This window comes from Oncorhynchus keta, chromosome 13 (genome assembly GCF_023373465.1).
Source record: "Oncorhynchus keta strain PuntledgeMale-10-30-2019 chromosome 13, Oket_V2, whole genome shotgun sequence".
Lineage (NCBI taxonomy): Eukaryota > Metazoa > Chordata > Actinopteri > Salmoniformes > Salmonidae > Oncorhynchus > Oncorhynchus keta.
Window position 1 is genome coordinate 22,508,512 of NC_068433.1, and position 12,767 is coordinate 22,521,278.

Below are 12,767 nucleotides of genomic sequence, written 5' to 3' on the forward strand. Positions count from 1 at the left end.
GCAATATCTATGTATAAAATGTGTCATCTTCCCAAGTACTAGAGGTCTTACTCTGGAACGCTGACTTGTTTGAAGATGTATATGGTTCCAAACAAAAAATTAAAAGGTTACTTTTGAGATTTTCATATTTTTAATGTTGAATAATTTAACGTGAACATTTTTAATTTCAGAATCTAGACATACTCTATATTTTAGAGCACACTGAAAATATTATAAAAAATATTCAACTTTATCTAGGATTTTTTTGTTGTCTGCTTCATTCTGCTTATTGTTAATGTTGTTTTGTGTAGGTAGGGACCTTTTTCTGTGTCAACACACTTTTTATAGATTCATTATGTATGGATGTAAGATTCACTGATATGAATCAGTTCCTGCTCAAGTGTTGTGTTTTGTTTTATTCTGGAAAAAAACCCCTCATCTGTTGTGACTGATGCTTCCTCTCCTTCAGTGCAGTAGCCTATCCTATATAACTTTTATGCATGTGACTCTCAGAATAACAGCTGTGCACAGTGAGGGAGACAGGCCTTACCTATCGTTGGCACAAGCAAATCTATCTCTGTTCTAAATAGGCTATTTGGACATCTGCGTGGCACCTTCAGCATTCAGATGCTGAATGGCTTTCACAGTGTCAAATCAGGTTTTATTCATTTGCTTGTCACTCAACTAATTGTCACCAAATGCGGTGTAGAAGTGTCTTTTTTAAATATTTTTTTTTACCAGAGTATTTTTAGCCTACCGGAGTGGACGCAACTCGTATCTGCTGATTGGGGTTTTCGATTGTTCAGGTTCACCATAAGAAAGTTTAGTCAGTTTTGCTTTTAACAGTCAGTGTATTTGGTCATTTTTACATGAACCAGGTAATTTCATTAAGGACAGCAATCTTTTAATTTTTTTATTTATTTTTTGAGCCATAGAAACTTACTAAAATTACAAACGGTTTTAACCATTTGCTTTTCAGACGGCGGTAAAATCCAAAGCTGCATTATATTAATTGGCTAAATGCCATGATCATTTCTAAAGATAAATATTGCCATAGTACTAGCTCACAACAATTTTATCTGTGAAAATGACCAGTTAATCAGTGGTTGATGGTGATTTCAGATTTTAAAAAAAAGTGGGAATTGCCCCCACCCCTAATCTGATAGTGGGGTGGTAGCTGCTCTGTCTGCACTATGGCAAAGGTACCTACATACATGGACCCTAACAAATAGCCACTCGGTTTAGAGAAGTTATTGCAGACAGATCCAGCTCTGAGAGGCCCAGCCCCTGAGCTCTCGTCAGCAGTAGACACTATTTTAAAATGGAAAATGTTAGTGCATCAAGCCGAATTGCATTCATTTGTGCCTCCTAATCAAACCGACTCTTACTGAATCGTTTCAAACTAAAACATATCGTTCCTGTATCTTATTGGCGCCACTGTTTCTAAATGCATATCGAATCGTTCATGAAAGGAGACATGCACATCCCTGGAATGATTTAATTAGCTGCTAGTCCACCTATTCTCAGCTGTGCATCTCAAGAAGAGAAGCCATAGAATTACAATCACCTGACAAGATTTCTATAGTGTGAGGGGCTTTTCAAACTCTATGGGAGCAGCAATGCAGGCTCATAGGTGTCTGTCTGTTGGGTGTCTGTTTTTACTGCAAAGCCTGGGGGTGGCATTCTGTTGCTTGGATATTGTTGTTGCCATGACATTTGCAGGTGCCGTCTCCAAACAGGTGCATTGTTTTTGCAAAAGGGTGTCATCACTATTGTATGAGTCACAGGGGGCGCACATTCTGTAAACATGGAAAGTTGTTGACTAAGTTCATTATTATTGATGGTTATTATTGATGGCAAAGCTCTTGCGATGTTGATTATTAATTTGCATCAAATGGACATGAATAAACCCAAACGTTCTCAGTGGAAGGCTGCAGTAGCCATCTTATTCTACAGAAAAAGAAATGTGAAAAAATGTTAAATGCTTAAACAAGTTGACTCTATCGACACTCTTTCTAAGCAGTCCAAACTGTATTGAAAATGTGTCGTTCCAACACAAAAATTCAACTACATAGATTTCCTGTCTGCCACGCTGTGACTGGGTGTGTTTGTTTCTCTCTGTCTGTTTCTCTCTACTTGCTATCGCTCACTCTTTCTCTTTTCTTGTTGTTTACAGCAGTTTGAAAGGAGGTGGACAGGAATCAAAGGTGTCGTCACCTAGAGGGTCAGTCAAGCCACGTTTCAGTCGGAGAGGAAACGACAGGAGAGAAAAGCAGGAGAGGGAGAGTCGCGTCTGCTCCTGGCAGCTGTTCCAGCAGCCTGTTCTGTTTTCCCCTGCGTTTTGATTTAAATCGCGATTAATCTTTTTTTTTTTTTTTTTTTGTCAAATGTGATATTACTGCTGTTGTCGTAATCATTATTGTTACTATCGAGTATTTTATTTTGTTTGTTTCGTCAACTCGTTTTCGGGTTATTCCAGTTTCTTGTTTTTACGACTTTTTTTTCCAGTTGTGAGCAGAGGCTTCTTCCAAACTGTCCTCATATCCATACCAGTACTCTATCCCCTATACACACCTGAAACAGGCAGCTATTCTCTATCTCTGTGTGTGTTGGGGAGCTCTGTTACCACAGCTGTGTAAGCACCACTCAGCCTTCTCACTCAGCCTTCTAAGCCAGTCCAAGCCTGGTCCAGCGACGTCCAGCCTGGTCCACTCTTCTGGACAGGGTAAGATGTGTGTGTGTGTGTGCATGGCATTTGTTAGTTGGTGTGTGTCAGGGTTTCCGTCAGGAAAATGTGGCACTGGACATTTGACCTGCAGCATTTTTAATTTACCAGACATTTGGTAACTTTACAGGACCCATATGTATTGGGTGCGTAACCTGATTAGGCAGTCCACCCGTGGTGCTCACAATGACAGATTAGGATAATTCTACAGAACATGCAAATCGAGGATGCAATGACGTAGGGCTGTCCCAGACTACAAGTAATCTTCGTCAACTGAAAGTCCTCTGTTCGAATGTGTATTTTTCCATATAGACACACCCTATGTGTGTTTTTAATCAAATCCGCTATATATGTTTTGAGTTTGTCTGACGCTTGAAGCTCCCTGTTTGATGAAATGACACACAAATGACTTAAGAGGGAGATCAAGATAACCAGAAGAAGAAAAAAATGTAACCTGTCCCGTCCATCCTCTTCCCTCTCCTACTGGTTCTTCCCAGATTCTGCCGTTACTCTCCTGAAGTTCCCGGTAACAGGCTCAACGAGGAGTCTGTAAACTTTCTCACGTGGAATGGCAATTTATCTTCCCATATATACGGTTCTGCGTGCCAGTTAGGGTTTTCATTTTCGCGGAACAGTTTCATTTCATGTTATAGTAACATCTTTGTATCTAGATCATTGTCATCTGACAATATCCATTTGAAATTTAGAAAGAGGGGAGATCTAGTATGCAACAACTCGCAAGGGTTGCTTGTTTGTTTAGCAACAAAACCAACGCGTGCGCAACTAGGGGGCAAAACAGACGGGATAAATACATTTGCACAATGAGTACTTGTCTCTCAAATACATTGTTACAGTCGTTGGTTAGCTAGTGAATTTTATCCATATTAGCATTGACATCAGTCAACACACCTCAAAACAAGACATGGTATCGAGAACAAGATGAAACGAGCTAAAAACAAGCCACTTACGATTTCCCACATGGTGGTTTCTTGACATTCTTGCTCGCAATCTGGCCTTCCAGAATCACAACAGCATGCTGACTTCTGCCTCATGGAAGCGCGCCCATCGTTTTAGTGATCGTGTCAGCTAACCCATCTATCTATATGACTAGGATTGTGCATTTGGCAACTGGACAATGAAAGAACGTTTTTATATTTAAAATAGTTTCCTCCACAGATATGGTCTGATGTTTGCTAGGCTACTTTGAAGCAAGGAAAGACATGCTTCATAATATGTAGTAAAACGTTCCGGTTTCAAACTATTTTAAGTATACGTTCTCAAAATGCATACTGCCTCCAGCTCTTTGCAAAGAGATGTGTGACGTGCTGACGAAGCCGGCTTTCCGTTGCCTATGCATTTGCTGTTTGAGATGCTGTAGCAGCAGCTCTTGCGCTGCCTGACAGATTTTCAGTTCAAACGCTCTGTATGCTGTACGCGTGCGATGAATACATAAAATGCAGAACGAATATACTGTACACGCGGCAATTTAATTCCACTAAATTATGCAAATGACCTTATAGATTGATAAGCATGACCAGTCAAATGTATTTCCACTAATGAATAGGTTAAAAGGCTTTATTTCGCAATGTGATTTTTGAAATTTAGTTTCTCTTCCGGACAATTGGCCAACCGCAATTTCATTTATCGGCTTTTGACATTTCTTTTTATCCGCCAAAAGCCGGCAATTACCGGCTAACGGAAGCCACGGTGTGTGTGTCACTCACAGATGAATCCTTTTCTTGCTCCTGTTTCCAGATACTCAGCTCTGTAAAGACGCGAGGAATATGACTGCTGAGACACTTAACTTCGGCCCAGAATGGTAACTCGTCTTTTTGTTCTTGAACACTTCTGTCCATCTACCTCTCTTCCTCTCTTGCTGCTCTGTTCTTACCACTTTCTACTCCGTACTGAACAGGCTTTAAAAAAAATCCATTCCTTCCCTTACCCTCTTGCTCCTCTTCTCCTTCTATTCTGTCCATTTCCTCCTCCTCTCCTGGCTGCTGAGCCCCCAGTAAATGTTTGTGTGGAGATTCATTTGAGGTGGGAGGCGTAGGCCTTGGTTTGGTAGCAGGCCAGTGGTTGGACACCTTTTTAATAGACTGTGACTTCTGGCTGGCTGCTGTGCCGTGTGCATTTTAGTGCTCCACCAACCAACGTGGACCGTAAGAGTCTCCACAAAGAGTCTCAAAGTAGACGTGCTGATCTTGGATCAGTTTTGTCTTTTTGATCGTAATGAATAACATTGGACTGTATGGAGTGGATAGATCCTAGCATTCCTACTCAGAGACACTTTGTGGATACGGGCCCAGATCACTCCTCAGACCTCGCTTTCCGTGTGGCAACACACACACACACGTCCATGCCCTCTTCCTTCCCTTTTTCTTCAAAAGTACCTTCTGTCGTAGTGGCTTTAGCCCTATCTGCACGGGACTACTGTTACAATAGAACGTTGCTTATGTAATTATTACTCCAGCGTGTCCGTTTTTCCAGTGGACGATTCGGACTGGATTAGTTTGACCAAACTGCCCAGTAATTATTTATTTTCGTAATTTAAAAATGGGACCGGTATGACGGAAGCTCTTCTAGGCGTGAAGGTATTTGAAGTGCCTAATGTTGACCTAATTATTATTATTATTATACCTTTATTTAACTAGGCAGTCAACAAGTCAGTTAAGAACAAATTCTTATTTTCAATGACGGCCTAGGAACAGTGGGTTAACTACCTGTTCAGGGGCAGAACGACAGATTTGTACCATGTCAGCTCGGGGGTTTGAACTTGCAACCTTCCGGTTACTAGTCCAACGCTCTAACCACTAGGCTACCCTGCCACCCCTAATGGCCTTCAGTTCAGAGAAAGTCTAAATAATAATGCGTGAACCATGACCTGTAACCTATGCAGACATTTAATTAACTGACATTTGGCAATTTATCAGTTCATCGGCACAATATCGTCCACTTCATCTTTTTAAGAGAGAAGTACGGCACTAGGACTGTTGATATGTAACAAAACAGATCTTTCTTCTGTAGGCTATGTGCACATAGCGCTTTGTTTTAAGTGTCAATTTGGTCCCATGTTCTTACCCCAACTGGGTGCAGCACCTGTTAAACTCTGTAATATCCCTCAAAACACAGGGATGACGATTCACACAGGATAAGTATTATAAGAGGACCTGGGAGTTTGCTGAAAACACTAGGTTTTTAGGGCTGGGATAACAACCTTCCTGCCAAGTAAAAATTACTGCCATGGAAGATTCGGACAAGACAAAAATGATGGATGTGGTGATTTATGCTCGTGCATATGATTACATTGCCTGAGCTCCCCAAGTAAAACTTATTCCCTCCGAATAGGGCTTTTGTCAAATGTCTGTACAATAGTCATGTTGCTTGCGTCACGACATGTGTTGGTATTTAGCCCATTTCATCATGTGTTTGTGTGTGTTGACTTCGTTCTCCTCCCTCCTGTGCCCCTCCTCCTTCCTCCCCCAGGCTCCGTGCACTATCCAGTGGGGGGAGTGTGACGTCCCCCCCTCCTTCCCCCGCCATGCCAAAGTACAAGCTGGCCGAGTATCGCTACGGCCGAGAGGAGATGTTAGCACTTTATATCAAAGAGAACAAGGTGAGGAGGAGGAAGCCACATGGTGCTCAGTCTTATGAAATGGGTGGTTGCAATGACCAGGATAAAGTCTCATCAACTCTAATACTGGTTCTACTACTACACTACTACTACTACACTGCTACTACTACTACACCACTACTACTACTGATGCTAATATTACACCACTATTACTACTACTACACCACTACTACTACTAATACTACACCGCTACTACTACACCACTTCTACTACTACACCACTACTACTACTGATGCTAATATTACACCACTATTACTACTACAACACCACTACTACTACTAATACTACACCGCTGCTACTACATCACTACTAACACTGATGCTAATATTACACCACTATTACTCCTACTACACCACTACCACTACTACTACTAATACTACACCGCTACTACTACACCACTTCTACTACTACACCACTACTACCACTGATGCTAATATTACACAACTATTACTACTACTTCACCACTACTACTACTACTAATACTACACCGCTACTACTACACCACTTCTACTACTACACTACTACTGATGCTAATATTACACCACTATTACTACTACTACTGATGCTACTACAACACCACTACTACTACTAATACTACACCGCTGCTACTACATCACTACTAACACTGATGCTAATATTACACCACTATTACTCCTACTACACCACTACCACTACTACTACTGATGCTACACTATTATTACCACTACTACTACTACACCACAACTACTACTAATACTACACTGCTACTACTACACTACTACTACACTACTACTACTGATGCTAATATTACACCACTATTACTACTACTACTGATGCTACTACTACTGATGCTACTATTACACCACTACTACGACTACACTACTACTACTGATGCCAATATTACACCGCTATTATTACTACTGATGCTACTACTACACTACTACACTACTACTACTACTACTACTACACCAACACTACTACTACACCACTACTACTACTGATGCTAATATTACACCACTATTACTACTACTACTACCACTACACCGCTGCTACTACTACAGATGCTACTACTACACCACTACTACTACTAGCACTACGCAACTACTACTACTGATGCTAATATTACACCGCTATTACTACTACTACTACACCACTACTACTACCACTGATGCTACTACTACACCACTACTACTACCACTGATGCTCCTACTACACCACTACTACTACCACTGATGCTACTATTACACCACTACTACCACTGATGCTACTATTACACCGCTCCTACTACACCACTACTACTACCACTGATGCTACTATTACACCACTACTACTACACCACTACCACACACACACACACACTTCCACTTCAACTAATACACTACTGCTGCTATTGCTACTACTACTACTATTACACCACTACTACTACTACACCACTACTACTACTGATGCTGATATTACATCACTATTACTACTACTACTGATGCTACTACTACTACTACTACTACTTCTACACTACTACTACTACTACTACACCACTACTACTACTACTGATGCTAATATTACACCACTATTACTAATACTACTACCACTACACCACTACTACTACAGATAATACTACTACTACTAGCACTACGCCACTACTACTACTGATGCAAATATTACACCGCTACTACTACTACTACTACTGATGCTACTACTACAACCACTGATGCTACTATTACACCACTACTACCACCGATGCTACTATTACACCACTACTACTACTACACCACTACTACTACTGATGCTACTATTACACCACTACTACCACTGATGCTACTATTACACCACTACTACTACTACACCACTACTACTACTGATGCTACTACTACACCACTACCACACACACTTCCACTTCAACTAATACACTACTGCTGCTATTGCTACTACTATTACACCACTACTACTACTATTACACCACTACTACTACTATTACAACGCTACTACTATTACACTACTGCTATTACACTACCGCTACTACTATTACACCGCTACTGCTATTACACCGCTACTGCTATTACACCGCTACTGCTATTACACCGCTACTGCTATTACACCGCTACTACTATTACACCGCTACTGCTATTACACTACTACTATTACACCGCTACTGCTATTACACTACTACTATTACTACACTACTGCTATTACACCTCTACTACTATTACACCTCTACTACTATTACACCGCTACTACTATTACACCGCTACTACTATTACACCGCTACTACTATTACACTACTGCTATTACACTACCGCTACTACTATTACACCGCTACTACTATTACACCGCTACTACTATTACACCGCTACTACTACTATTACACCGCTACTACTACTATTACACCGCTACTACTATTACACCGCTACTGCTATTACACCGCTACTGCTATTACACCGCTACTGCTATTACACTACTGCTACTTGCTATTACACTACTGCTACTACTATTACACCGCTACTGCTATTACACCGCTACTGCTATTACACCGCTACTGCTATTACACCGCTACTGCTATTACACCGCTACTGCTATTACACCGCTACTGCTATTACACCGCTACTGCTATTACACCGCTACTGCTATTACACCGCTACTACTACACTACTACTACTACTGTTACACCGCTACTACTACTATTACACCGCTACTACTACTATTACACCGCTGCTACTACTACTATTACACCGCTACTACCACTACTGCTACTATTACATCGCTACTACTACTATTACACCGCTACTACTACTATTACACCGCTACTACTACTATTACACCGCTACTACTACTATTACACCGCTACTACTACTATTACACCGCTACTACTACTATTACACCGCTACTACTACTATTACACCGCTACTACCACTACTGCTACTACTACTATTACACCGCTACTACTACTATTACACCGCTACTGCTACTATTACACCGCTACTGCTACTATTACACCGCTACTGCTACTATTACACCGCTACTGCTACTATTACACCGCTACTACTACTATTACACCGCTACTACTACTAAATCTGGGTCAGTGCAACCTGCCCTAATTGTGAAAAGTGGCCTGTTGTGACTTGCCATTGTGGGAGTCTATGCTACAATTGTACAGTTGAGTGTTGGATCATTCCAATCCCATAGGAAGTCATGTTTGTTTACGTTGTGTTTTGTTCTTTGTTGTTGTGTCCAGGCCCCAGAGGACATGCAGGATAAGGAGTTTGCTGCTATTCTGCAAGATGAGCCCATGCAGCCGCTGGCACTGGAGCCTCTCACTGAGGAGGAGCAGGTCAGTCTCACACACACACACACACACACACACACTTGTTCCCACCCAACTGGTATTCTGTACATTCCTCCGTTCTCTTCTACCAGAGGAACTTCTCCATGTCTGTGAACAGCGTGGCTGTGATGAGGCTCATGGGTAAAGGAGGTGGAGTCGCCCCTGCGGGCATGGCCCGAGGCAGAGGCACCACACGTGGAGGAGGCCGAGGTGAGAAGAAACGCACGTGTTGTTGCCCTCAAGACACTGATATAAGATAACCATTTGTGTGGGGGGAGGGGGGGGAAACAAATAGTAACTTTAGGATTTAGGGAGGGTCAGCTGATCCCAGATCTGTGCCTGGGTGAATTCTAACCCAATGAAAGGTGCACTGAGCTCAAGCCATAACAACACAAAAGGTAAACAGTTTTATTTAAGCCAGACTTGCTTTTATGTGTTTAGCTTTTGTGATCACATGTGCCGTCTGTGATTCTTCTTGGCCCTGTCTAAATAGTCCCCGTCTTACCGCCTGGCTTATGTACTTCCTTTGCTTGCACAGCGTTGTTTGCATATGAATCTCAAGTGTGTCCGGTCTGGTACAGTGAAGGAAAGGGCCGTTTGTTTTGAGTGCGACTTTTGAGCGTGTCTCTGTGTGGTTCTTGTTCTAGGGCGAGGCCGAGGAGAGAGTGGAGGATTCTACCAAAGAAGTATTGAGGAGGGAGAGGTGGGCTTCGGCCGCGGAGCCAGAGAGATCTATCGCAGCCAGAGCTGGGATGACCGGTAAACACTCACTTCCTCTGTCACTACCCTGTCTCTCTCTACTTGTTCACTCCTTCCCCATTTGCCTTGAAATCTGAAATGGTTAGTCATTTTAGGATGTGAATGAGAAGCTTATTGGTTACAAAGTAATTGGAGGAGCGATTAAAAAAAAAAAAATAAAAAAAAAAAATAACTAACATTTTTTTTGTTGATTTAATTGAAATTGTTGAAGGTGTCCTTAATCCAGGTGACTCATCTTTCAGAAATTATCTTCCCGGTTCAGATAAAGGTAAGGCTTAAAATGTAAGAGTAACTTCTATTTCCCAAGTTTTCCCCTCTTCCTCCAGGGGCGAGAGGCGTTTTGAGAAGCCTGCGCGTGCCAGGGAGGGGGTACGTGTTGGATTAGAGGAGGTGACGGGTGTACCTGTGCCGGGGGTGCCGAGGAAGGACTACACACGGTCTGACAGTGAGAACTGGCGTACCCTCAGAGAGGAGCAGGAGGAAGAGGAAAGGGCCGACCCAGGAGGCAGCTGGAGACTGGCCGCCGCACGTAGATTAGATGGTAGCGCACACCCACACTATTCTGGAGACGTACACACAGCACAGAGTGATGTCACCTTATCTTTCCCTTCATCTCTAACTCTTTCAGACGGAGGCCCAAGGTCTGCAGGCTGGCGGGAGCACGACGGTCCAGTTGAGGGGCGTCGCAGGAAGTTTGAGTTTGACTTCGGCGGAGGTCGCAGGCGGGCCGGGAGCGAAGGGTTAGATGACGACAGAGACGGACTGCCTGAGTGGTGCACTGATGAAGAGGACGGAGAAATGGGCACCTTCGACGCATCCGGCGCTTTCCTTCCCCTATCCAAGGTTGGTGTGTTAGTGTGCATGTGTGCAAGGAGGTAGTCTACAAATATGCCTGTCTTTCCGTGTCTAGTTATTCTGTGAATTCAGTTGGTGGGTGACAGTAATACATTTTCAGCTAATTGTGTCTGTCTCTGTCAAAGGATGAGGAGTTTGACTTCCAGGGGATAGAGGAGGAGGAAGAGAGCCTGTCTGGCATGGAGAGGATCATGAATGGAGGACAGAGAGGTGAGGGAGCTGCACTCTTTCTTACCTTTAGTTACTTTTTAATTGATATCTTTATCTCAAAGGTTTCTGGGTGTTTTTTAACTCAATCTCTCCTAATTAAAAATAATTTTAACAAACGTTTTATTTTCTGGCCTTTTTCCCCCCCCTCACCCTCTCCTCTCTAGTTGACGTCAAGGAATCTGCCAGTGACGGGGAGGTGAAGAACAGAACCAGTCCCCCCTTCTCCTCTGCCCCTCCAGCCCTGGGCCTCAACCCCCCCATGCCCCAGCTCTCCCTCACAGTGGCTGAGCTGGAGGCCTCTCAGATGGCCAACAGCCACCCTCTTCCTGCTCCCCTCCCTGCTCCTGCTCCTCTCGCTGTTCCTGTCCCTGCCAAGGCCAGCAAGATGCCAAGTGAAGGTACGAGTGTTCTGTGTTACTCTTTCTTTCTCTCTCTAATGAAGTTTAAATTATTTTAATTTAAAAGACCTGTGAAAAAGAGACACCATTTATAGATAGAAATTGTGTGAACACTAGCCATGTTCTCTCTGTGTTTTAACTTCCACTCCTCCCCACTGACTTATTGCTCTGTTGTTGTTGTTGTTGTAGTAGTTCCTGAAGGATCACCAGTAGAGGACTCCACCACCCAGCAGAGCCCCAGCACCTCCTCCAGTCTGCCTTCCCCCCCTCCCTCCGCCTCCTCCTCCTCCTCTGCTGCTACCCACCTCCCCCTGCCACCAGGGGGTGACACCGAGGATGACGAGGGCATGAAGCACCTGCAACAGGTAGGAACACTACTAGTCTGGGGACGGGTTTCCTGAACACATATGAAACCCTGGACTGTAAGGACCTGTAAGACGGATTGAAACAACACTCCAGTCTCAGTATGTAGTAATATTACAGAGGAAACATTGGTAAGAGTACAGCCCAGATAAGTGATGTAGTGTTTTATGAACCCCACCTGTCTGTCTTCCTCTGTGTGCAGGAGGCAGAGAAGATGGTGGCGTCCCTGCAGGACACATCTCTAGAGGAGGAGTGTTTTACCCAGACGCTGCAGGAGAGCAGAAACACAGCCTCTGCACTGCCCCTCTCCCACGACGCTGCCATGAAGTGGTTCTACAAGGACCCCCAGGCAGAGATCCAGGGTACACACACACAGTCGCAACATACACACACACACAGTCGCAACATACACACACACACATACACACACACACACACACACACAGTCGCAACATACACACACACACACACAGTCGCAACACACACACACAGTCGCAACATACACACACACACACAGTCGCAACATACACACACACACACACACAG

The 12,767-nt window shown here is 43.4% G+C and overlaps 1 protein-coding gene across 2 annotated transcripts in view; it reads left to right on the top strand.

Annotated features, from left to right (window-relative positions):
* Window positions 1-12,767, top strand: part of gigyf1a (GRB10 interacting GYF protein 1a) — a 39,812-nt gene that overhangs the window by 4,621 nt on the left and 22,424 nt on the right. For both annotated transcript variants that reach the window (XM_052459728.1, XM_052459727.1), the window contains exons 2-13: window positions 2,156-2,704; window positions 4,460-4,523; window positions 6,191-6,320; window positions 9,547-9,642; window positions 9,729-9,846; window positions 10,284-10,395; window positions 10,722-10,936; window positions 11,024-11,238; window positions 11,376-11,460; window positions 11,625-11,858; window positions 12,048-12,223; window positions 12,424-12,583. In XM_052459728.1, the coding sequence (XP_052315688.1) occupies window positions 4,489-4,523; window positions 6,191-6,320; window positions 9,547-9,642; window positions 9,729-9,846; window positions 10,284-10,395; window positions 10,722-10,936; window positions 11,024-11,238; window positions 11,376-11,460; window positions 11,625-11,858; window positions 12,048-12,223; window positions 12,424-12,583 (1,576 nt within the window). In that variant the 5' untranslated portion in view covers window positions 2,156-2,704; window positions 4,460-4,488. The remainder of the gene's footprint in view (window positions 1-2,155; window positions 2,705-4,459; window positions 4,524-6,190; window positions 6,321-9,546; window positions 9,643-9,728; window positions 9,847-10,283; window positions 10,396-10,721; window positions 10,937-11,023; window positions 11,239-11,375; window positions 11,461-11,624; window positions 11,859-12,047; window positions 12,224-12,423; window positions 12,584-12,767) is intronic.